The 22,190-nt window shown below is 40.7% G+C and overlaps 1 protein-coding gene across 1 annotated transcript in view; it reads left to right on the forward strand.

Moving 5' to 3' along the window:
• SYNPO2 (synaptopodin 2) overlaps positions 1 to 22,190 on the forward strand; it is a 76,471-nt gene that overhangs the window by 31,579 nt on the left and 22,702 nt on the right. The window contains exon 2 of the mRNA XM_058803355.1: positions 20,991 to 21,142. Within this exon, the coding sequence (XP_058659338.1) occupies positions 20,991 to 21,142 (152 nt within the window). The remainder of the gene's footprint in view (positions 1 to 20,990; positions 21,143 to 22,190) is intronic.

Here is a 22,190-nt window from a genome sequence, read left to right on the forward strand (position 1 = left end):
ATCCTGCATGTTGCAAACTTTTGTTGTCATATGCAATGCTTCTAAATACATAGATACTTTCCCTTAAGGAAAACCTGGGGAACAGATCTGGATGAAGCACAAATCTCTGCATTAGTCATAATTAACTGTAGGGAAAGATTTGATCATTTCATGATCCGCACATATCCGTGCATACTTGAGGGGTGGTATACAACATTCCCATATTTATTGCTCAGAGCTGAAGCTATAGTTTATACATATCCAATGGCTCTCTACAAGGCATTAGTATTTGAATAAATCTCCTGCCCTTTTGGTACTTGATAGTCTGAGCAGGAAGCCAGCACAGCTGTTGTGCCACAGTGCTCAGGGCAAGTCTAGATGCAGCAATTGATTGAGAGGATAGACAGCAGTGCTAAATCAAACTGTTAATTTCCTTACATTACTCACGTCAGGAACTGTTTGGGTTTCCTACATCTCACTGCATACACACAGTAACAAGAAGAGACTTCCAGAAGACTTTTGTGTGTGTGCCTGTTCTCTCCTCAATGTTTCAGTCTTGAGCTGCTCTTTTTCAGTGTGTAGGGCCTCTGCAATACAGATGGCTTGTGATTAAGTACCCTCCAACTGCAAGGTGAGCAAGCATCTGCAGTGGATTAGGGTGACGTCCAAGCCATTCCAGACTCTCCGTATTAGATATGAACTTGGGTCAGGAAAGAAATGGAGCACTTGTTCATTGAGTCATCCAGACATTTCACTCATCTCAGCCATACTTTGGGAGCAGTTACACTCCCAATAGCAAAAGTGATCTGAAATCTCTTTTGCCAGATGAGTCCAGATGCCTGATAAAGGCACTGGGAGTTACAGGAACCTTACTTTCCATAACCAGACCTTGGCAGAGCCACCAACAAGTGGAGTAACCTTTTCCAGATGATTGCAGAATCCTCTCTAGCACAGAGTGTAGCTTCTGCACTGACCCCAGAAGAATGGCAGAGATTATATAACACACTCTCTCCTGTGGCTACTGCCCTCTTGAGTGAAGTCAGCCTGGGCCTTATGGAGTCTCAATTCTGTGCTAAGTTATTCCAGGAAGGAATGCATTTCCCCTTCTTTTACATTATTTCTTTTCAGACACAGAGGTAAAGTGGCTCTGTGTTTTCAAGCATTCATGTTGCAGGCACTCTTTCTCTCAAAAATATGGCTGAGATGAACCAAGGCTGTTTGGAGCACCCTTCCAGACGTGTTTGTGTGGGCCTTTCCAGGTCTGTGGCAACTACACATTCAGTCAGGTCCTGTAGCCTGAGCTCCTGGCTGGTTTTCTCCCTTTCCCACAAGATTGTCTGGGGGGTTGCTAGCACTGAGCAGAGATGTGTGGGGCTGCTTGAGCCCTGAGGGGCTGGTACTCCACTGATTGGAGCTGAAACACCTCCCATCTACCAACCACACTGATGAGCTCTTGCACTGGGGCTTTGTCAAAACCTCAGTCACCATAAATCAGGACTTGTGGCCAGAGCTAAACTTCACTGAAACCAGCTTCAAGCCCAGAGCATTAAACCAGCATAGGCAATTCCCGACAGAAATTTGCTTAAACTCTTGTAAAATCCTTCAGTGAAGGAGTTTCCAGGACTCCTAACTTAGCAAAGTCCTGCACTGTCCTCAAAAATACTGAATATATAAGCTCACATTCTCTTCACTGAAAAGTTCATTTCTTGCTGTTTTAAGCCTACAAAGAAGAACCAAAAATTTTCCTGCCTTCCATATAATAGTTTCCTGCTGTGAAGAGGTTAAGTCCTCCCTCCCATCTCTAGTCTTGTTTTTGTGGGATTTTTTCCCCAAAAGACAAAGATTGAATACAGTAAATTCCTCCCCAGCCTCCTTATAGGTCATGCTTTCTAACTCTTTGAGCATAGTTACTGATCTACTTTGGACCCTTTCCAATTTGCCCACATCTTTCTGAACTCAACAGGGTACTCACAGCACCAAGTAAAGATAAATAATGACCTCCCATGCTCTGCAGATTGAGCTATCCTATTAATATGGCCCAGGATCACATTTCCCTCCTTTCCTAAGGAAAGAACCCAAGAGACAACATGAAACACCACCACCTACCTCCTGCCCCAGGCTTCCCTTAGTCAGTTTGGAACCACACTAAGCACCCCCAGAACCTCTGTGGCTGAACTGGTGTCCACAAGACAATTCTTGATTTATAAATTCCATTTTCCAAGTGAAACAGTTTCTGTTACTCTAACAAACTATAAAAATCCACTTTTTGTCTTGCCAGATCATTTTGAATGTGGCTCTTTGACAATGCCAACAACCACACCTTGTGGGGTCTCATTAGTCAATTATATGTGTACACTCTTGCTTCAGTGAGGGATTCATGAAAAGAAGTAATAAAAGGGCATTCTTTACATAAGTATATAACACTGCTTGGGTGTAGAATGTTACTTTAACAAACAAAACAAAAAACATTTTCCAAAGGATCTAACCCTGCAAAGTCAGACAATAATGATAAATGTCTTCAAAGGCTTGTAAGGAAATGCCTTCCCTGGTATCTCAGAGTACAACATGAGTAGTTTTCCAATCAAAGATAGAATCTTCTGGCAATAAATTGTGGTATGCTTTGTGTAAGGAAATACAGAAACTCACAGGAGATCTGCCATTAATGATAACAGCCAATTTTCAGTCCCATGGGGATACTTTCCTGCATAGAGAGATTTGGTGAAAAGCCTCATGTTCTCCCATCAAATAACATGTGAGAAGACAGAGAAGCATAAGGAATGCTCTATCAGAATGGTCTCAGTAAGGATAAAAAAAAAAAAAAAAAAAAAAGACAAAATGTCCCTATCTCAGCTAGATCAAACTTGTGATTCTTACTGTTAATCTGAAGAGACTGTAAAAAGAGATTAAGAAATCTGAAAATGGTGCTGAAGAATTTGCAATGCTTTGAATGTGCAATATCAATGTGCTTACCTCCATCAGAAATTATGTCTTTTAATAAAGAGCTGCTGGAATATTTCACATCAAATGACTCCTCTTTGCAAAGCTGAGTTTTAAAGTCAATAGCTTTGAGGAGCAAAGAGTTTTAATGAAGGAAAGTCCCAAGCTTTCTGGGTTTTTTGATTGATTGTGTTTTGTTGGTTTGTGGTTTTTTTATCATCCTCAGCCTATCTGAACAGATCTTAGTGTTCATATTTCACTTCTGCCAAAAAATATTCAGACATGGAAAATTACAAAAAAGCCACCCACTACTGTAGCTGCAGCTAATGGTTTTTTTGTGGTTGTAGTACTCCTTTTCCTGAGTCTTAATTTTGACTTTATCTCCTTTTCTTTTTCCCTTGTCCTTGCTTCTCTGCTCCTTTTTACAATATATCAAGATAACAACATATGCAGTGTAGCAAACAGTACTCTGACCTTCAAGTTACACTAACTTACAAAATCATCTTAGTTTATTGAATTGCTTTTTGAATTGAATTATGACTATCAAGTAAAAAAAAAAACAAAACAAACGAAAACAAAAAACCCAACAAAACATCATGATACCCATATATGTAATTTATTGTAACTTACTTTGGGTATGCCCTACAGTGGCCATTTCTGATAGGGAATGACTAGCAAGTGCGATTGTATGGAAATAGAATGATAATTTTTCTCTGAGCAGACATTTTCATTTTCCTTCCGCGGGGATTTGTTGCCCTCTGGTGTTTGAGACGAGCACAGAGCGGTCAGGGAACAGATTAACTTCAGCCGCAGCGCCAGCTGACTCGGCAACCTCTCATCACAAAATATCAGGCTCACCTGACAAGCACAATTAAACTCTGCACCGGTGGCAAAGCTTTCCACCAAAATAAGACAATAAGACTCCATTACCGTGCAGGTGTTTGTTGTTATAATTAGCCACATTATATTGCATTGTACAAATGCACAGCACGCGCGCGTGCGTGTGTGTACGTACCTTAGCAACAGGAGCAAAAAAAAAAAAAAAAAAAAAAAATCAGTAATTATCAAAACGGACCAAATTTCACTACCCTATTTTAATACATAATCTGGTTTGTTCTAAGAGAGACTGGGGCCCTCTGGTGGTGATCACCATTCAGATAAATCCAGAACTTTCTAAAGCTAGGGACAGTTAAATTCATCAAAGTATGGTTTTAATAGTGTCAGTTACGTTTTTTATATGCATGCTTTATGATAATTCCATAAAACTTTTATAATATTTTTTCTGTATTAAAAAAAAGCAAGGATAGTGGGGTAAAAGGCAAAAAACCATATCCTACATTTGCCTGGTGTTCTCTATATGTGGTATTTAAATATTCAGTTCTAATGACAAACACTTATGGCCATGTACAATCAGACAATACTTAAAGGTACTCAACAGAAAAAGAACTATTCAGCATTTCCCCTCAATATAATTTCTTTTACCCAGTTTGTTTACTCGTTTCTTGGATAGTCAGAGCAAGTATCACAGCAAATATGTTTCAAAACAGCAGCAGAAAAGGACTCCAGGAGTAGTAAGATATTTACCAATATTTTGGAAATTGGTGGCTTCTCAAATAAATCTTTATCCTTAACTAAATTCAGGCTTGTACAAACACATGCACAGTGCAGCTGGTTTTTGTAGCATTGTGCATTTTGTGCTGCTGAGTTAACCTTCAGTTAATAAGAGGAGGCCTCAGGAAATAATTGTACAATCATGACTTACAGACTGCTGGTGTTTGTTTACAACACAATGGTGTTGCTTAATCTTATTTGTCTCCTACAGCAGCATTTTAGTAAGAAATGTTTATTCTTTTGTGCTAAAGAAGTGCTTGGGCTCAATATATCATTTAGGAACTTTTTAACATGCAGAATATGTTACTGTCTTACATGACTGGAGACTACCGAGCCTAGAAAACAGAAGTGTGCTTATCTAGAGGGGCACGAGAGACAGACATTGGAACAAAGCTTCAGAAAAAATTGCAGATTAAGTTTATACTGGCACCAAAATCTTGAAGTTAATATTTTAAAAATAGTTTGCAATGGAAATATAAATATAAACCAATTAAAATGATCATATATGTATTCCTGTACTAACCATTTCAGATGATCAATTGATGACAATTAAAATTTCAGATATGATGTTGTGTCTCCCTGGTTTTCAGGAGTTTCAAGCTTTTTCTTTGACATACCCAACCAATGCCAAAAGCTCAGGTGATACAGGATTATATACCTTGCTGTAATCAAACAAAAAAGATGCTTCATTAATACTTCATTTTCTCAGGTCCAAAAGTGCCTTGGCGCTTATAGTCCTTTATTATTATCTTGGAATGGACATTTGTACTTACATTTTACCAATGGAAACACTATGTAATACATTTATGTTATTATTTAAAAGGTAGTGTTGATCAAATGGAAGCTTTTAGTTATTTAGCAACTGTCAGTTCTGATCTCCTTAGGACAGTAGCTAACAAAATAAAAACAAATTCAAGTGCAGAACAGTATCTTACAAGTGAAGCATGAAAATTTCAGTGGAAACCACACTGGAGAAATTATTTAAGAACACATTAAGACAAATGACTGACCAGATGTACAACATTTTAAGAAATGACTTGTCAATATCAAAATCTCTGTCTGTTATTAAAAAACGAGAAGGAAAACGTTCATTGCCATCTGAATGCACAGCACGCAAAAGTCAGAATTAATTACCAAACCTTCAGGCAGTTGCTCGTTCGGGAAACAGTGCGGGGATTTGTTTAATCCCAGAAGGAAACTGTCCAGGAACTGTGGAAAGACAGCCCGGGATTCCTGCCTGGAGCCAGCTGCCAAGGGGATCGAGTGAGGAACGCGCCTTTGCGGCAGGGCGAGCCGGCACAGCGGGCACACGGGCAAGGACGAGGGGACGGTCATGGCGACATTTCTGGGGGGCTTCCTCAGGGCAGGGACAGTGGCAATTCACGGGGAAGAGGCACTTCCGACTCCCGTACGGGTGGGGGGCTGCTTTGTGCGGACCCCTCCTGGAGAACGCGTAAGGCCTTTAGCAGGACGGTATAGCAGAGTTAGGGCCGCGTTCCGCAGGTTTTTCAGGAATGACGCCTCAGAATTCCTGCAATTCCCTGACGGCGGGCGCGCCCTCAGCGCCGGCCGCCAGGGAGCAGCACGGGACCGCGAAAAGCGCGGGAAGCATGCCCCGCTCCCTGTCCCTCAGCTCGGGCCCTCAGGCGCAGCCCCCAAACTCCAACAAGGGCCAGCTGGGCCGGGCCGCAGCGGCGTCAGTCACTAACGCCGATTTCACCAATCACTCTGCAAAAGTGCCCCTGGGCCCCCACATACTTGAACTGCTTCTCATGCTGTTAATAATAAGGCAGGATCAGTGTGCTGTGTGCTTCTAGATGCCCGTAATTTTATTTCTTTTGAATAAAAATAATAATAATAAAAAAGGGTCAAAGTAGAGATGTTATTTCTCCTGCTATTCCTGGCTCAGTGCACTGAGTGGATTAAAGAATTTCCCTCGTTCAAACTGTTCAGCCATTGCTGCCTATACTCCAATTTGCCACCACCTAGCCTGTTAGAGGGTAACCCTGTGTTACCCTCTGCACAACCCAAGGGCACTGTCTTTCCTTTTGTTACAGGAATGCACACATTACTTCCAGCTGCTGCTTTTCACCCCTCATTCAGTGTAGGTGTTCCTCACTTTATTCCCCTAAAGCCAAAGAAGTTATGTCACAGCTAGCCAGACAATAGAAAAACAGAAGTAGAAACTCTGGGCAAGGTAAGACCAGCATGATTTCAGTCCCATCCCTAATTCAGAATTCCTCACAGGAGCTGTGTTGGACTACAGAAGAAGTGGATCCACTGTCCTTAATTTAGTTCTCTTACCTCATTGAGTCCTTACTCAAACAAAAACCAAATTGGCTCCAGCTGCTGTGCTAACATTGGCAACAGCTGCTAAAACCTGTGTCACCTGGGCTGCACTTCTTTAAAACAAAACAAGAAACATTTTCTTACTGAAATGCTGCTGTAAGAGACAAATAGGATTAAGCAACACCATTGTGTTGTAAACAAACACCAGCAGTCTGTAAGTCATGATTGTCCAACCAGACCAGAAGCCCAACAGTTCCTCTCCAAACTGTGGAAGAAATCACAGTGGGAACATGAATTGACAACACAAGTTTGTTCAATTCTGTACAGATCTTTTTCCTCTCTCCAAAGCCAGAGATTAAGGGTAACAGAGTTAGGTGTTTCCTGGGTGATTCTATGTGACTAAAAATCAAGCTTCAGAAGAAGGCTTCCTAGCAAAGCCAGAACTTCAGATACTCTTCCATTTTCCTGCTATTAGCTATGACTACTATTCTGAGCCCACCTGACCACTGTCTCTGATGGCTTTGCTGCAGCACTCATTCAGTTTAGGTGCACTTTGTACTCAGGATAACTAATAAATATGTACCTGTAAAGGGTGAATCTGTAACATCACGTTTTACTTAGTTTCTCCATGAATAAAACATTGATTATTTGTGGAGTTCCCCCTTGTGTTGTCACATGTTAGCATAGCAAGTTGTCTTTTGGCATCAAACTCTGCTTGGAGTTATCTCTTCCCTCTTGCATCATCACTTCAGATCAAGAGCCTTGTCTGACATTTTAAATGCCTAAAGCACTTGTTTCAAGAAGTTGAGAGAAACTGGAATAGTGAAAAGCAAATATTGAGTCTTCAGGTTTCATCTTAGTTCCTTCTCACCCACAAAAGAGAACCAGATGAGAGTATCTTTGTGGTTGTCACTTTTATACAGAATTTTTCTTCCCAATTGAGTAACTAATACTCTCATCTATAATAAAAAGGAATGGTCTCCCCAGCACAGCCTTATATAGTTATTTGAGTAGAATCTCTCTCTAAAAATAGAATCTCTTTGACATTGAAGCTCAAGGCAGCAAGGAAACTGTTGCATTTCAAGCTGAAGCTTTTGGAAAGCACGCTCTGTATTTCCTTTGCGGGTGTCCCGCAAATGTTCAAAATGCATGACCTGTCCTGTGGTGAACTTGGAGCAAACAAGATTTTGTTTGCAGCTGGTGCTGTTGCAGCAATACCTTCTCAGATACAAGCAATATAAAAAAGATGCAGCACTGGCAAAAGGTGCTGAATTTACAGCTCTGCAAAAATAACACTTTCTTTGCCCCCCACCCCTGCCCCCAGACACAACTGCCAGCTTTTCCCAGACTGCCTGGCTGGGCACGATATCCTATACTGAGTTAAGCCCAACACTTGCACTGAGAACAACAGGACAAAAACAAACAAACAGAAATCTCACACATCAGGGGAGCAGTTTTTTCCAGTTCTCAGGCAGCCATTCCTCTTGGGAATACACAGAAAGGAATGGGCAGGGGGAGCACAAATCCTCTTCATCCAGCCTTTGAAGATGTTGACAACTTGCTCTTACTAAAGTCAGGGACTAAACAAGCCAACTCTGCCAGCATGCTGGAATTGGAGACTGTAAGAATAGGAGGTCTAATTCCTGGGAGCACTAAGTCCAGGAGCATTAAACAGAGCTCAGCACCTCTGTGTTAGACTGGCCTCAGACACAAATGTGCAAGGACAACAGCCACAGTTGGACATGGGACCCAGAAGTCTGGCTCAGCTTCCACAATTACTGTTGGAGTAAAACAGCATTTCCTCAGTGTTCTGACTACTACTAGCAATTTGCCATACCAAAATAGTTCACCTTCTACCACTGTAATATTCTCCTGAAAGCATACTTAACATGAATTTGAAATTGCTGGTATTTCCAAATTATGAAATGTGAGTACTGATCTTAAACCTGCATGATTGTCCCATGTGTTCAAGAGCTGCCTTCACAAGAAAGGATTTAATGGGGTGACGAAGTGATCTTTTCAGTAGAAATACTTATTCCCGTGTATAATTATCTTTGGTTAAAGCCACTTCAGATTAAGCCACTGAAAAAAAAAAAAAAGAATTCTTGTAACAGTTTGCATCAATCCATTATTCTAGCCTACCCTGGGAGAGATTCATTCTTCATTCAGCCTTCAGTTCCAGGGCAAGTCTCAGGCTCTACTTGTAAGATACTTTGGTTGGTCCCACCAACCAACACCTGACTTACACAGGATTTTATTTAGGAGCTGAAAGACAGATCATGAATACTATGCTCTATGTCCATTTCATGAAACCTGCATGATTGTCACATGTGTTCAAGAGCTGCCTTCACAAGAAAGGATTAAGGGGGTGACAAAGTGCTCCTTTCAGTAGAAATACTTATTCCTGTGTATAATTGTCTTTGGTTAAAGCCACTTCAGATTAAGCTACTGAAAAAGAAAGATGAATGCTTGTGACAGTTTGCATCAATCCATCTATGGCCATTTTAGAACTTGATAAAATGGATAAAATTAAAACTAGGAAAATTCTGGAAATATTCTTTAAAAATTGAGACTCAGATAAGGAAATCTTCATGACAGATTATAGGCTTTAATTTTTTGGTTAAAAGCACAGGTTAAAAATCTTGCCCAGTGTTATTGCCCAGGCGGGTGAGAAAGCCCTCAAAGGGAATACTTTTGTCTCTTAATTCCCTGGAGCTTTTAAAAACATCTCTCAGGAGTCTCCAGCCTCCATTTCCCCCATCATTAGGGCTTCCAGCACAAGCACAGAAACCTTGTCTCCTTTTCTGAGAGGAGAAATAGACCACTGACCTCCCCAGATTTCTGGCCTCCTCCAGGCTTGGATATCCTTGGTGTTCATCCCCTCTCAGAGCCATCATTGCTCCTTTCCTGGCCAGCTTCATTTGAGTCACCAGGGAGAGGTGAGGCTGATGAACATCCAAATTTCCTGATGAGTCACAAAACAGGAGCTGTCCAGGACTGCAGCCAGGCAACACTGGAAGGCCTTCACATGAACCTATGTGTTGGCGCCCACAGAACATTCGCCAGCTTTGGCACAGCTTTTCCTCCTAAACACCAAGGTGGGTCGCCTGAGATTGCCTCAGTTCTAAAAGCTTGTTTCAAAACATTACACCCTAAGCAGGGGGCATGCTAAGGAAATTAAAAGATTGGTAATTGATTCTGCATGCTTTCTTTGAGTGTTTGTTTAAATTGTGAGTGTTGGGAGACTTGTCTGAAACTGTATCTCATGGCTAAAGCTACTAGTCAATATAAATTTCTACACTACCTGTCTCAGATATGAAGAGTTGAGCAATTAGAGAAGCGTCAAGGAAGAGTGAAAATTCAGTGAAGCAGGCAGTTTTGAAATTTGGCAGTAAGAACTTTCTTGGGAAGTGTAGGGAAGCTTGAATCTAGCTGACTTATTTTGAGAAGTGGAAGGAATAGATACAGTTCAAGAGAGAATGACGTGGTAGAGTTCCATGTGAAGCCCTGGTAAATAAATCTAGCAGCTTTCACACAGGACTATTTTTATATAGGCTAATTTTAAATTTTATTTAGGTGAACAGTCCAGGTAAAGATGACCACAAGCACTAGGAGCTGGAACACAGCCCCTGTAAGGAGCTTTCAGCTGAGTTTGGGCCACTGTTTGATTCATACTTCTCAAATGACTTGGAAGACTGCGCTTTCCTGTGAAGATTATTTGGCATTGGGTACTTTGCTTGTACATAACACAATAACTGCTTAATGTATATTATCTAGATGCTGCCTTTACCAGATGCTCATGGTATTTGGTTTCTTTGAACAAAGTCTCTCATTTGTGCTAATACAGCCACCAAAGACCCCTACCCTGTAATCTGAGATCTGGCCCAGTTGTGCTGAGCTTTGTACACACAGAAAGCTCCCACAATAAACACGGGGCCGCTGCTTTCTCCACTGGGAGTGAGGCAAAGCCTTCAGTTACCTCTGCATGGTGTTGACTGAATTGCTGCCTCAGCAGTGAGGCAAGGAGCAAGAAATACATCACTGGGCACACATTTCAGGATAACCTTGACATCACTGACAGCGATAGCTGCAGCCCTTGCTGAAACAGAAACCTGTAAGACGGCATTTGTTCCTTCTTGCTGCCTTTGCTATTCCTTTTGGGAGGATGATCATATGGCGTGCTCATGTATTTGCAAGCTCATGACATAATGTTAAGGGATTGTAATAAACAATACCATTTCAGGGAATAGACTGCGGAGACTGAACATTTTAACTGTCACTGGAGCAGTTTTGCTTTAAGGATTAAATGTGTTGTCTCAAACCCAGATTTGTAATGAGAACCCTCCTGGTCTTTCCTTCTCTGCCTGTTCCCATCCCCCCTGCATCAAGAGAATTTGGGCAGATGACCAATGGAGTGAAAATGAGACAGGGGAGCCACACAGAACAGAGTAATTGATACAGGATATGAGGCTAGGAATGAGTGGATTTGACCAAGTGCACACCAGTAAACTGAGTGGCTCATTTGCCTGCCAGCAGGATGGATTTATAGGCTGTGTGTCACTAAGAAGCCAGTCATCCCCCCTACTGCTACCTCCCCAAAAAACCCTCGTGCCCCTCATGTCCCCCTCCCAAAACGTTGCTTAATCTGAAAGGCAAGTCACAAGTCAAAGCATCAAATTACACAAACATGCTTTGGACTAAACCAGGGAAAGTACAAAGACCTCCAGCAAACTAATTTCTTTTTCCTTTTTTAAGAAACTGAAGGGTTCAGTTACCTCACATACATTTGCTATTTTCTCCCAGCAACCCCAAATCTAGGCTAGAAATGTTCTCTTTGTAACAGTGTGCATATATGATATACCATCATTCTTTTAGCAGCACCAGCAGGTAAGTACTTTCAGGTAGCAGGTTTTGCTTTTTACCTTTCATTTACTGGTGCTTTGACTGCAATTTTGGTATACGAAAGGTGTCCCTTTTCCTACTGGAAACTCCCAGTGTATGGTCTTGGAACTGTACAAATACTGCAGGCATATTGCAGTTCCTCTGCTCATCAGTGACAAGAGCTCAGCCCCAGGTTAGGCAGTGGATATACTTAGCACAAGAACTGTCTATTGTAGCACTTGTGGCCTCCAACTGTTCAGTAGCAGATAATAAAGAAATTTTCTATCTCTATTTATTCTCCCTTGACCTTATCGTTATAGAAATTCTAATCTCCAGGACATAAGGTATACTGCAGTTAAAGACTTTTGATTCTACCTTTATACCAAAGCACTCAGTAAAGGTGCATTATATGCTCAATCCCAAAGAAGCTCTGACAATGCAATTATCTCTCTGCATGAGGAACAGTGGGAAGGAAGAAATGAAAACATAGCTACAGTGTTCATGGAGAGATCAAAGTTGGTTAGGACTCAGAAATAAGGCAGGAAACATACAGCCAGTCACTGCTCAAGCAGTGCAAGAAGAAAAGGGGAATGGAAATAGAACAATCAGTGCACATCTACCATACTGAAAGCTATGGCATCGTTCCTCCCCTAGTCACATGTTCCACCATAGCAAAAATTCACTGTAAAAAGTTAAAGCAGCATGACAAAATTTTGGTTTTGACACATCAGCTACAAGTATGCAATGGTACACACCAAGAAAGGCCATGCACTGGATCTGCTGTACAAAATGAACAGCAGACTTTAAGTGCCGTACACCCAAGCTCACTGTTGGGAAATATGCTGTGTCGCCAGCATACCACATCAATATTTCAGAGGTCATTATCTCATCTCTTCTTCAGCTGCTAACTTTGGATTTCTGCCAGAAAAAGGCAACAGCCAGTAAGATGATACACTAGTACATTAGGCAAGGCTTTTGGGAATTTGAGCAGGCTTTTCTTCTCACTGAGATCAGTCTGCTCTCTGAGTCCAAATGGCACAAGTGCTCTGTCAATATACAAATGGCCAAACAGGTTCTGTAACCCTCCCACGACAGAATGTGCAAGAAGTTCTACCAAACTGCATTTGTCAAATAGACAGTGCGAAGATCTGAACCTTTATTTAAGTACTTCTGACACTGTGGGAAGGAGGAGACAACAGTCACTGAACTGATCCAGAATCAAGAAGTATGATTTCACATGTACAGCCCAGCAGAAGAACTGGAGACAGAATTAATCAAAAAGTAAAACAATATGGTACCATATCCTCTCTGCAGAAATGTCCCATGAACTTCTACATGAGCAAACCACGAATAAAAGTCTGCTTTAGCTGTGAGTTGCTAAGTAAAACCAGAACCTTTGCAATGGGATCCATGGATTTTAAAGTTTAAAAGTACCTTTGTTTTACATTGCTTAGCATCCTAGATCTCCTGTGTTGCCATAAGCTACTATAATAATATACCAGCATTCAATTTTTTCTAAGATGATCTTAGTGATAAGCAATGGCAACACTCCTGTGCATTCAAAGAGGGCTTTTCTACCTTCCCTTCTGTAAAGGCTTTTTGAACATTTAGTAATAAAACTATGGATGGGCATATTAACTATTTTCTCCTTTGATGTCTTTAAGGTTATTTTGTCTCATAACCCATTTAGAAAGATAATTACCTGTACAGATAGACATGAAAGTGGATGCCTCTAGGAGGTTTCCTTTAAGACCAGAAGGAGAAAAAAGTGGGCTGAACTGCCCAATTCCCAATATAATTGTCCTGCTACTGGGAAGAATTTGGTGAGAGGAAATATTTTGTGCTTACCTTACAAACCAAAGATACTTCATTATTCAAAGCTTGCTCTCAGGAAAACTGTTTGGGAGATAACTTAGAAGCATCTTTGTTTAACCCAGTTAATTGACAGGCATTTCCATTCTCTCACTAGTCTTACTGTGTAAATACTGCATACAATCCCCAAAGGAGGGGACACAGAGACTTCAAGGTAAAATATAGGAAAGTAGTTTATACTCATAATGTCTCTATACTTATTATCTATATTTATAGTAGCTGAAGTCACAGCACTTGAGCTGTAGCTCTGGGGCAAGGCTCCTCATTGCATTCCCATACATTCAGAGGAGCTAGGGAGCAGTTGGATCTCACAATCCCAGTGAACTTGCCCTGTCTTAAGCTTTTACTTTGTGGCTTTTTCCCTGACTGATTCTGAAAGAAAGTAGCTTATCTGGTAGAGAAATTCAGTCCAGAGAGGATGAGAACTGGAATCAGCTTGGCGCAAAGCCACCTCCAGGCAGCACAGATGCAAATAGCTCGAGCCACATCATGCAGCACACTCATGCTCAAGTACAGCATGGCTAATAAAAGCAGACTAAAATTTGGTATGCCAGCCTCAAAGAGGCCCTTTCTAAGAGTAAAATGCATGCAGCCATCGTGGAGTCTGTATACAGAATCCATACACCCAGGTAAATCATCCCACTCCAGCTCCATCAATGACATTGTTACCTCAATAGCATTTTACCCATTTTGCTCAAAATGCAATCCATAAGCTTGAGCCCTGTCCTACTAAAAATGCCTTCAGTTTAAACCAGAACCTGGTATTTCTAATGAATTTATGTGGATGTAAAGCAAGAGTTCTAGGCAAGAATATTTCCTAATTATATGGCTTTAAAAACCTCTCAAGGAACCCCTCTGCTACAATTACTCCATTAAATTTACAAGTGGCTCCAATTTCCTTCCTGAAGATCTGATGACTCTTTCCTGTCTGCACATCACTATCTCTCTACTGACAGCTACTTTCTCTTTATATACATGGTAAAACAGAAATTTAAGAGCACAAAGGTCTTCCAATTTTCCTCATTTATGGGCCACTTTTTTTCCTTAAGACTCATTATTTATACAGCCCACATTATAACTTGTGATGGCAGTGCTTGGGGATGGGGAAGAAAGCGTTAAGGTGGAAATACATTTGGATGTTCTCATTGTAAACCTGACTGAAGTCCTCTTCAGAAACCATGGAGAAGACAAGGGATGTGAACTTGTCCCTTCATCACCCCCTCTGATTTAGCAATAGCACTGTTTACCAGCCTGCAGCCTCTGAGCTATTTAAAGGATCTATGGAGATGCCTAAAAACCCCAAGCACATTAGGAGGTAGGCTTAACTTACTGTACAGTCCTTCATATCTAAGCCCCGAAAAGCTCACTAACTGAGGGCTACTTGTCTGTCTAAAGAACTCCTGCATGCATAACCATTGCCAAACAAGGCCCTAGAGCCTTATTTATAAACTGTTGCTGAATTAATTTGATTTGTAACTTCATTTTTAATTCCCTAACTTCATACAAGTCAAACTACTTATAGATTAACATTTGTCACTCTGAGTGCTTCTGCTTCCTTCTCATAGCAAATCATTGTTCATTTTATTAGAGTGACAGATAACTTCCAAATACTTTTAAATACATTTACCAGCCACTGTCCTTGATGTAGGATTTTTAACAGAAGAGATGAAGTGCCTTTTTTGGTGGGTTTTGGGATTTTTTTAAAATACTGTCTGCAGGAAACACTGATCTTTGATTGCTGATTCTGAACTTCATGACTAACACTTAGCTAATCAATTAATGAGAAAAAATAACTTCTGGAAAGTATGACCTAATGTCTGATAAAATTAATCTAAGTAGTGAATACATTACTTTATTTATGCTGGCCTCAAAATATTTAAGAAAAACATGTTAGCCAGATAAATTTATTGCAGCAATTAACAGGCAGGCCTTTAATTGTTGCAATACTAACTAGTATTTAGTTAAGTGGCAAAGCTGAGTTCCACTAGACTTTGATACTTTCACATCTATCACTTTGTCAGCAAGCAGAATAAAACTTTCTCTGATGGCTCAGATTTTTCATCACTTCATCACTTCTCCTGTCTTTTCAATCACTTTGAATCACCACCTCTTTCGTGGCCAGGACTAGGCCTATTCAAGTCAGTTGACTTCATTGCAATTTCTGACACATAACCCATTTAACTTGGATTCTTAACTTAATTATACTTTCTCTCAAAATTAAAGTATCTGACTGTAAATTAAAAAAAAATGGATTTAGAAACATCAGAACTGTATTCAGGGTGTCAAAGTTATAGTGCAAGTTATTTCTTTTAGAGAGAGTATGACTTGTGAAAGGAGTGCATCTTACTTACTTACTGCTTTAATATCAGTATGATCATCAAAAGAAGCAGCAGTGTCTCTCCAGCCCCACGTTCTTGCATACTGACACCTATTTTCTCTGTTTCTTTACCATTTCATATCTCTGGCAATACAACAGAACAATTAAAAACAACTCAACACAAGGCACATTTAAACAATGTCATTATATTAATAGTTAGTTAGTTAGTTAGTTAGTTAGTTAGTTAGTTAGTTAGTTAGTTCTAAACAGTAAGGGTACTAATCCCAAGATTTAGGTTAATGATTACTTTAAAAAGGGTTTAGATAGAAATTTATTAAACACATTTCTGCAAGACATCAAAGAGCACAGTTTGCTACTTAGTAAAAATTACTGCTTTAAAAGCTGGCTAGTTTTTGGGTCTGAGAAGGTAACATTAATCTGGGCAATCATTATTCAGTAAGGGTATAACAGCACCCAAAGGACATGTCCTTTGCTATTGATGTTTATTCACCAGTTTAAAAGAAAACAAAAAGGTCACTGCTGGTAAAGTTTGCAGTTGACATAACTAAAGTAGTAAACAATAATGAGGAGGGACAACTGATCTAGAGAAGTCCCTTGCCTGGTAAGCCTTGCTATTTTGGGCAACATATTTCATCACAGCAGAACACAAGGCCAGCCAAAGACCCAAAACTGCCACTGAGGACACACATGTAAATAAGGTTCCAGGAACCAGCTTCAAACCTTGAGGGGCAACAGCAGCTCAAAGGAGGCTTCAGGAATCAGACAGGATATCCAACTGAATAGGCTCTTCCAGAGATGACCCCTCAATGGAAGAAACTACCCTGTCTGTATGAACAAGGTGCCTGAAATGCAGGGAAGGATATTTCCACTGGCAGTGGCAGTATTTCCTGTTCTGCTGTTTGTAAGCTGCTGGCAAACTGAAAAAGGATGAGTAAATAATTCTGAAAATAACTCATGGTTTTGGAAAGCTTGCTTTAAATTCAGAATTTTGCAGTGCAAATATATGTATATTTTAAAGCTACGTAAGTCTTATTTTATTCGATATAATTTTAGGCTAAATGGACTGTGCTTATGGTTATAGTGCTCTTTTCTTCAGATTGGTTGCTCACTCAGGCTGTACCTGCTGCACAGCACTTAGACACGTCCCAGATAAAAGTTTGTACTCCTGGCTCCAGAATAAATTAACTCCAGGACAAGATTAAGATGCACATCATCCTTAACAAAAAACACTGGTAAAGATGATGAAAAGATGATAAAAAATCTTAATAATTCCTCATTGTGCCATTAGAGAACCTGGACTGCAAAGTGTCCTCAAGTCCATTTGCCTCACTTTAAACTCCAACTCACTGACCTTGTTACCAGGTTCAACATACCTCAACCCTGATCTGCTTATTATAGGGCTCAAACATGCACCCAAAATCATCAGCTGGTCAGCTGAGCCCCAGTTGCTGTCTGTGCATCCACTTGTAGCCACAGCAAGTAACAGGTGCATCTACTCCAGCTTTTTAGCTTCATTGGGATAATATTTTTGAAGCAAATTTCTCTGTTATTCCTGATTTACCATACTTTGTTTCATAGCATGGAACAGTTCTGGGTTGTAACTGGAGTGCTTTCAGATGAAATCAAAGGAGATCTAGTTATGTGGGAAGGAATCTCCAGTTGGCAGAAGATCTGATCTAGTTTAAATTAAAAGCACTACAGTGTACACAGGATGAGGGCTGGGCCCTCCCATTTGCTTTCTCTAAAAATACCTTTTCCCCACACTCCCAAGAGCACTGCCACTGTGTATCCATCCATTTATTCTTTCCTGGTGAAGAAACTGGAACTGCCCCATGTTCTGAGCATCCATGGCTACTCCAGCCCCAGCAGCATCCCACAGGCACCACCAAAGCTCCTGTCCTACACTTTCCCCACGTACCTGTTCTTTGGGAGGTGATGTCTCACCAGGCCAGCACAGCACCCAGACCTTGCTCACTCACATTTTCCACCTGAAGTCCTCATACATCCTCCTGAGCAGCCTCTGGACAGCCCCCAGTCCCTGCTGCCTCTGAACTGGTACCAGGGGGTCCTGGATTGCCTGGGGTGCTCAGACAACAGTGAACACCCAGGCCAAGTTCTTCACATAGCATGGAACAGTTTTCTCCTAAGTTTAATATTTCTGTGGATGTGAGGAATTGCTCAGCACATGACATTTTAATCATCAAAGAGCACTCCTGATAGTGGGAAATTCTAGATACAGGAGAAATCTGGGAATAAAAAGAAATTACTCACTTCAGGTACATGAAAAATAAAGAGTCCTGACTGGGGGGGAGCAGGAAATAGAGGCAGTACCAGCTGAAAATGGAGTGGAACTCTTCAAGGTGCCCACTAGCAGCTGGTATCTTGACATGTTCAGCACTAACAGCATCAGCCCAGTTTTGCTGTTTTATACTGGTATTGCAGACATTGGAAAGCAAAGAAAATATTTTCGAGTTGGTTTTTTTTTTTGGTGAGATCCCATTCAAAACAATTTATTGGGAAAGTCACATTTTCTTCCTCAGGAAAACTTCAAGTACAAAGAAGTAACAAGTACCTGAGAAAGCCAGGACTGCACTCAAGAGCAATCACTGGTTTTATAAGAATCTCTCCTGCTTTACAGCAAATAACCTTTTAAGTCCCCAAGAACTGGATAAAGGTTTCTTACTGTCTCCTGTGTGACCAAGTTGCATTTCTGCTAACAAAAGCAGCTTTTGTTTCCCAGTGAGCTCCTCAAAGGCTTTCTGCCAAAACTTTGAGAGAAAACTGTCCACTGAACACATATTTTACCAGGGAGATCTTTCTTTCCACAAATCTTCTTGGAATTTTGTTGTTGTTGTTGTTCTGGGTGGGTCTTCTTTCTTTCTTATTTATTTATTTATTTTTCCCAGAAATCTGAAAAGTGTTGGTTTACATGAGTAAATTTTTATTCATTTTTGTGGGTTTCCAGTGAAAACAAATAAACAAAGCCAGAAACAATTGCAGCTTGCCTAGCAAAGCAGTCTACATATTGTGGGTAAGTGGGTGTTATGCTGAGGCTGAAATAACATGAATGATGATGGGATATTCTATCCTAAAAGCAACCTGCTATAATTTACCACATAACCTGCCCTTGCCTATTTTCTTCTGGGTGCTCTCCCTTCCCTTTTATTACCCCAACAGAAACATACAAAAAAAAAAAATAAAAGGTTAATACTGAGGTGATTTTATACAGATATTGTTCAAATTTGGGAGGGTGTTTTTGCATGCAGTTTCATATTTCTCAGAATTGTGATCTCTCAACAATTCACAAGGCAGAAAAAATGGACTGAGAAAACCTTTTAAGAACTTTGAAAAGAAAATCAATCTATCTCCTTGTCTGTTGTGTTTTCTTTTTAATGCTATCAAGGAGTCCCTCAAACACTAAAAAAAGAAAGAGAAACAAGTTTTCTTCTCACAGTCTAGGTATCACATTGTGCTATTTTGGAGTTCACAGGTTTCTATAATGGGTGTTTATAGATTTTCTGAAAAAGGCTCACTCAAAATTCTTCATGGCATCTACATTAAATATTTACATTCAGGCCAAGAATGTCTTGTAAAATTTTAATAGCATACCCTCCTATTTAAAAAAAGACAGTAACTAGACCTCATCCCAAATTCTAGCTCTTATATGAAACAAAACCTTCTAGGCACTGTCTAAAGTGTCATTTCTTCCCAAGGCACAAGGATGTTTATGCTCTTGTCCAAGGGGAGATAAACAGAGCAGCATACCACTCCATATTTGTAAATGTTAACTCTGCAAGGTAGAAACTGGCTTCTGTATGCACCAGGCTTCTGTTCCTTCACTGCTCCAAGAGCCACAATGTGACATATAGGAATGTGGAAATTGAAACAGCAGAGATAGGCATGGTGGCCCTGCCACAGTAAAATGTGCAGTCTTACTGCTGTGGCCCACATCATCCTGACTCCAAGGAACTTCCTTTCTGAAATGTATCTTAGGTACCAGCTCAGTGGCTTAAAAGAAAATCTGGGACAATTCCATGAGTCTGCAGGGCAGTTTCACCCTCAGGTCCAGAGTATATCAGAAGTAGTTTTCCTACAGTGAGTAGGAACTGACTCTGCCACTGTGAGTGTAGTAGAAATGCTACTTCCCTAAAAATTTTCAAGAAAACACTATGAGAATTAACAAGGGAAGCACACTGAATGAACTGGATGTGGGATAAGGCCAAAGTACTCACACCAACAGGTAGAAATGGAGCTCAAAGAACTCAAGGACAGCCTTTTTTTGTGTATATGTCATTCTAAAATAGACTTGTGCAAGAATCCTGGTTAATATAACACACTCTTTGCCAAATATGTACTTCAAAAATAGCCATCAACTGTAGGCATACCTTGAGTGGTGTTAGAGCTGTCTGGGTTTTGTTATGCAAAGACTGTGATAAGTTAGAACACACTGCCAGTGGAAAAAGGAGTGAAAATGAAAAACTGAGCTGCACAGGATTCTTGAATGAGAACTTAACAGGGAAGTTTAAACCATAACAGGCGTGCTTTAATAAATCAGGGCACTTACTCACATGACTAAACATGGATTTAGGATCTCCAGGGATGCAGATGTCTATAGTTTGGAGACTAAAACTACAGTTGGGCTTCTAAGGACAAAGTGACCAGCATGTAGCTATTGATACACTGCCCAGAGAGGCTGAATTTACAGACTCTTCTTTTACAATATTAGTGCAGATTTCAGCTCATTTTCAGAGAAACTAATGGGGCAGTTTTTTGCAGTTCTGCTAAACTGTGATCAATTGATTGTCTGTCTCAAACTTCCATGTCTCCCAGTTTTAAAATAATTCATCCATCCTGTTTGACACCTAGCTCACAAGCTCAGTAAAGCAGGTTTTGTATTATTACTGGCCAGAATAGTGTTAACCTCAACTGAGGCAAGTTATTAATTTGTGTTACTGTAAATTTGTTTATGATCAATATTATCAGTCCTTTTTCACAGACAAAAAGTATGCTGAGGACGTGGTTGCTGCTGTTTTCAAATGAACACTAATTGTGCAATTTGGAATTTTTCTTTGACTTGTTGTAGGTTCGCAGCAAAAGCAAAGCAGCCAAGGCTGGACTGTGTGAGGGGGATGAGGTGGTGTCTATCAATGGCAAGCCTTGTGGAGACCTGACCTATGCTGAAGTCATTGTTCTGATGGAAAGCCTGACTGACGTCCTGCAGATGCTTATCAAGAGGTAAAGGAATGCTCCAGATGCTTTGGTGCAATTCAGTGAATCACCTGGAAAATGCTGGCTTTATTTTGCAGACTTATACTGAGAGGTTCTGATAGTCCTGTTGTTAATGTCTGTAACTCTGCTTGGATGGAAAAGGAAGACAGAGAATTTGAGCTGAAGGAATTAATGTATATAATTTGAACAGCAGCAGTCAGGCACAGAATTAATAGTACAGTCTCCAAATGTAAGTATTAATACTTGCAAGGTGTCCACTACCATATATACATACTGCAGAGCCTTGAGTTCAGTTATTGCCTGCACCCCTTTGAAGCAGTGAAGTGTTGTTATTCCCTACAGATAGGGAAGTGAGGCTTACATAAAACAAAGGCTGTATAGATGGAGAAACTGTGCTACCCAGATATGCCTCGATGATGACATGGCAAATGGTCTTCTTGGGTGGCAAAATGTGTTAGTGGTCAGGAGGAGGAGAGGGTCTGGAAGTCATGAATTCTATTTCTGTAGCTGTTATCACCTCACTAGATGATGTGGGGGAAGTCACAGCTCTCAGGGTCTCAGTTTCTGCCTTTGCAAAATAGTGAGAGGGAATTTCAGTTTTTGAAAATGCTTTGAGTTTCTTAGAGCAGAGATGCTTCATGCAAACTTGCAAGCAGGCCAGCATCACTGCTCACTGAACATCAGTCTATTCCAATGCCTGTTCTGTAATTGCCATCAGTGTAATAAAGGCAACCTGAGTTCAGAGCCACCTACAGTAAAGCACATTCTCCCCAGACTGTGAATTCAGACAGGATGAACTCTGAGTTGCCTTCAGTGGGGATAAGAAGAGGAAGAAAATTCTTGAAACTCCCACACTCCTTGTAAGGGCTTAAGGCTCCCCCCAGAGCTACTGCAGCTCCCTCTCACAGGCAGGACCAGGAAAGGATCAGAATTCATCATGACAGCTACCAGAGCAGTGTCCCTGGAAAGGCTGAAAACAGGCACTTGTCTCTGGCTACCAGGGATGTCTACACAGCATATGGAATTCCTCATGGTTCCTGCAACCTGCACAAAG

Source organism: Ammospiza caudacuta, chromosome 4 (assembly GCF_027887145.1).
Source record: "Ammospiza caudacuta isolate bAmmCau1 chromosome 4, bAmmCau1.pri, whole genome shotgun sequence".
NCBI lineage: Eukaryota > Metazoa > Chordata > Aves > Passeriformes > Passerellidae > Ammospiza > Ammospiza caudacuta.